We start from the raw sequence: 5000 nt of genomic DNA on the forward strand, positions 1-5000 counted from the left end.
CCCCTCACACCGTCTCTCCTACCCCTCTGCCCCCTCCCTCCCTCCCTCTCTCTCTCTCTCTCTGAACATGTGTGTTTATGCATGAACACGGGTGAGGTGAGGTGTGAGGTGAGGTGAGGTGTGGGGTGGGGTGGGTGTTTCAGGGGAGGGAGAGGTGGGTTGGTTCATGCGGTGCTGGGTGCCGTATGTAATGTCCAGCATCAGTTCGGTCGTTTGCTTGCTGCGTTACATAATTCTCATCCTTTAAAATAGCACTCTAACCTGTCAGGGTCTAAAATAATAATGAAATAAATGTTCATCTTTTTTTCTCCTCAAATCTGCCATATGGCTCTTACTGGCTATAGGGTCACGACAGCTCCGCATTGCTTTTCGCTTATTTGGTTAAGTGAAATGTATTGTAGAGGTTTTGCATACACAGGTTACATGATTGATGATGATATTTTAATAGTGAGAGTGAAAATTAATTAACTCGAATTGAAAATGGCAGGCAGTGTTTGGTTAATCTGTTAAGCACTAAATAGAGGAGTAAAATAATCTACATCAGGGGTCCCCAAACTAAGGCCCGGGGGCCGGATGCGGCCCTTTGACCGGCCCTCCACCTGTCTGCACCTCACCATTTGAACTGGCCCAAAGAAGCTATCCTCACAGAGAGAAAAAAAGATATATTTTTTTAATATTTTATTTATCAGCAGGCCTTCCTACAGTTTAATTTTCACTAACCTAGTGTGAATCATCAGAAGTTTCTTGTCTTGATAGTTTCTCATCTCACTGTAAACAGGCCTACCATTTCTATTGTATCACTCATAAACTGTCAATCACCATATTTTTCTAACCTTTCCTTGCTATTTTTACTCACTTCTTTTGCAAATCACTTGTAATGATGAACTATTTTGTGCTAGAAATTATGGCTATAACAGGTATTGGCCTAGTATACAGCCCACATGATTGATCCCGGCCCCTGATCACAGTCAGGAATGATAATGTGGCCCCCAGAGAAAAAAGTTTGTGGACCCCTGATCTACATCATCAGTTGTGCTTTAGGGTAGGATATAACATTTTGTTGGCATAACATTTCCGATATTTTCACCATTTCTGGCATGATTTTTTTATAGTCTTTAAAGGACCAGTTTGGTCAATTTCAATATGCTGTTGTATTGCTCACGCTACCCTTGACTTGTCAGTACCCGGTGATGCCACATTTTTCGGCTAAGCCCTTTCCGAGATATGAGCTATTCTAATGGGGGCAGCGTTTGTTTACATTTTTAAAAAAATTAACATAGGCCTACTCCAAATATTTTCCCAAAAGGTAACCGCTAGTTGTCTGCTGATGTTGTATAATCTTTCGGATGTTTTTGGAAATAAATACAAATGTTTTTTTGAAATGTAAACAGAGCGCTGCCCCCATTACAATGACCAAGATCTCTGAAAAGGCTGAAGAAGAAAAAAAACAAACCTCAGGTACTGACAAGTCCAGGGTAGTGTAAGCATTACAACTGCATGTTGAAATTGACTGAACTGGTCCTTTAAATTACTCTTTCCATAAATTAGACTTAATGTTTTCAAATAACCATGAATTTAGTTAGTATACAGTACATGGTCTCATTCTCATTCACAGTGCTTCTCCTGTTTACAAAGGCTGGGTGCTGTCTGTCTGTCTGTCTGTCTGTCTGTCTGTCTGTCTGTCTGTGTGCATGGTATGCAAGTGGGCTCTTGAATATGTATGTAGGTTTGTGTTGGTACGCACACCATGTGCGTGTGCAAAATGTGCTTGTATTGTAAACATATCCGGCATATCCCCACAGAGCTGCTGCCTCTGTGTGTGTGTGTGTTTGTGTGTGTGTGCGTGTGTGTGTGTGTGTGTCTGTGTCTGTGTGTGTGTGTGTGCGCACGCGTGCATGTGTGCCTGTGTGTATTTGTGTGTGCGTGCATGTCTGTGTGTGCATGCAAGCGTGCATGGGTGTGTGCGTGTGTGTGTGTGCGTGTGTGTGTGCGTGTGTGTGTGCGCGTGTGTGTGCGCGTGTATGAGCGTGCATGCAAGCGTGCGTGCGTGCATGTGCGCGGGCGTGTGCATGTGTGTGTGATGGGTGTGTGCCTGTGCCGATGCCTCTGAGCTGGCCAGGCCCCTGGGTGGCCGTGTGTATTTATCTGGCTGTCAGATCAAGTACCACCCCCTACTGGCACTCGGGAAGGCTGCAGGGAGCTGCTACTCTATATGCCTACACTGCACAAAACTGTTTATTTTAAAGCAAATACAGTAAGAGTTTACAAGGCAAAAGTAGGAAATAAAAAAGTAAAAAAAATGAAAAGGTAATCTTAGGAGACCAATTCAGGAAGACGTCAATAGTGCCAATGGAAGTGTGTAGTGAAAACTGAGTTTATAACATTTCTTGAGGTGGTAAAAGCTTAAAAGTATCTGTGGTCTTGTTGGGTGATTTTATCTCGCATCAGTTTTGCTTTTAAGGCAATTGTGTCTTTTAAATATTTGGTGACTAGAAAAGGTGACTAGATGATTTCGATTGAAAATACTCTACTCCAAAAAGATTTCTAAGATTGCTGTATATGCCTATTGACATAGCATTGTTTCTCTCTTTGCAAATTGGATCTCTTATGGCATTTGCTTTCTATCATCATCATCATCATCATCATCATCATCATCATCATCATCATCATCATCATCATCATCATCGTCGTCATCATCATCACCATCATCAACTTTATTTCCATTTTCAGAAATCAAAACACAGTACATAGACAATACATTAAGACAAACAGAAACACACTTATAAAAAAGACACTTGTACCAGTGTTTCCACATGTATGATTGTTTTCGCACGGCACTAAGCGAAGGATTTCAGCGTAATGATTGGATTACATGAACCATCCAATCTGCATAAAAATGTATACATTAAATGGAATGTGTTGACCCCTAGATCACAAAACCGTTCACTTGCACTGCTCCACCTGGTCTTTTTCAGCATACCTTTTTACCTTTTTAATCGTTTTAACCCTTTTCCTTTGAACTCTTATGGAATTTGCTTTAGGTCATCCCTGTTTCCATTAAACACTTTACTGTGAAGCCCTTTGGTGCAGCTCAGTGTTCTGTAAATATGCTATAAAATCAACTGACTTGACTTGACTTTGATACTGCAGGTGTAGAGTAGTGTATAGGCTTATGGTGTACATAAAAGTTAATCTAAGAGCCTAGAGTTTCTCTGAAAAGAATGTGCCTACTCCTCCTTGTTTGTTTATTTCTTTCTTTCTTTCTTTCTTTCTTTCTTTCTTTATTTCTTTCTTTCTTTCTTTCTTTCTTTCTTTCTTTAGTTTTGTTTCTTTCTTCTTTCTCTACACATCTTCTCCTATTTCTTTCTCTCAACCATTCTGTCTCTCATTCATCTTTCCTCTCACTGTGCTCTACTCTCTGTACTGACTGTTCAATGTTAAATGTTTCAATTGCCACTTATTACCTCATCACATTATTATTTTTACTTATGACTTGACACAATGTTAGTGGCCCTGTCTTGCACTTTAACTCCTTAGCGTAAAGACTATGTTATAACCTTACTGTCACCAAAGTTGTAATGGCTCTGCCGAAATCTGTTACTTAAGTCTCTCGGTGCTGTCATAGCACTGTTGTTATGATGTAGTTGAGTATTTTTATCAAATAGTGAATAGGCCCGCCGGCGACCCCATCTGCAGTAAGAGGCTACTGTCTGTTGTTAAGATTCAGATTCAGATTCAGATAACTTTATTAGTTCCATCAGAAGGGCAATTCAATTCATGTTAATGTCAGTCCTTTGCATTTCTATGTCTTTGCATGGGATAGAGAGAAACGTCATTTCAATCTCCTTGTAGGACCTGTGAATGTGAAGAAACTGACAATAGAGCTGACTTGACTTCTCTACCTCCTCTCCACCTTCCCTCCTCTCTCTCTTTGTGCCTCGTTCCCGCCATGTGCAGTCTGCCAGGCTGATTGTGACAGGCAACCCCGCGTCCAGCCTGCAGAACGTGTGTCGCTGGGCCTGGGAGCAGCAGAAGGGCAGTGTGGACGACAAACATCACCACGACCACGCCATATTCCTCACACGACAGGAGTTCGGACCCACCGGCATGCAAGGTACCCTAATACACTATTCAGACATGCCGCTACTCAGACATGCCGATATTCAGACATCGATGTCTATTGTCTGAATACCGGCACGTTTCCCACCGAAATCGGCTACGTCTGTGGTTTGTGCTACGTTGATCAGGTTTTCTTAGTTTAGGGAGAGTTCATGCATGTTACACTGACCCTAAAGCGGCGTACACACAGCTAGCTAGCTTTTAGCTTGCTCGCCTACTCGCCACTCTTTCATGGAACGTTCGCTGAAAGTTCCCGTGGTTTTAACTGCCAATGACCAGGCGAGCAGTACCGAACTCTGCATTACAATTGGTTACTCGCTTACTCGCCTCGCTCGAAGATAAAGTATTTTCAACTCGGGATCCGCCCACATCGCATCGCTTGTACAGTACTCGCCTACTCGCCTACTCGCTGAGCGAGTAACTAGTAACGACGTGTGTGTACGGCCCTTAACCCTACGACATTTCAGTGTCTGATTAGCGGTATGTCTGAATAGCGGTATGTCTGAATAGCGGCATGTCTGAATAGCGCTTGCCCCCTATAGATACTCCCGCACAAACACACGTGCACTGGAACGCAAACACAGAATGTCACAGAGCATCAGGCGACACTGTATTCCTCACACGATAAGAGTTTGGACACATCGGCATGCAAGGTGCCTTCATACGCGCGCCCGCACAAACACACAGGACACGCAGTACACACACAATGCACAGGAACGAAGGCGCACAATATGTCACAGAGTACCACACCATATTCCTCACACAGCAAGAGTATGGAAACATCGGCATACACTCTTTTAACGCACACATAACACAATTTCTCTTACACACACACACCAGCACACAAGCAATCTCAGGTTTCCCCACTACCACGCTATCTT

General features: G+C 42.9%; 1 protein-coding gene across 2 annotated transcripts in view; it reads left to right on the forward strand.

The window, feature by feature from the left end:
* The window catches only part of LOC134439660 (A disintegrin and metalloproteinase with thrombospondin motifs 2-like), a 228877-nt gene that overhangs the window by 181692 nt on the left and 42185 nt on the right, over window positions 1-5000 (forward strand). For both annotated transcript variants that reach the window (XM_063189561.1, XM_063189562.1), the window contains exon 6: window positions 3958-4114. In XM_063189561.1, the coding sequence (XP_063045631.1) occupies window positions 3958-4114 (157 nt within the window). The remainder of the gene's footprint in view (window positions 1-3957; window positions 4115-5000) is intronic.

Source organism: Engraulis encrasicolus, chromosome 23, assembly GCF_034702125.1.
Source record: "Engraulis encrasicolus isolate BLACKSEA-1 chromosome 23, IST_EnEncr_1.0, whole genome shotgun sequence".
Classification (NCBI taxonomy): domain Eukaryota; kingdom Metazoa; phylum Chordata; class Actinopteri; order Clupeiformes; family Engraulidae; genus Engraulis; species Engraulis encrasicolus.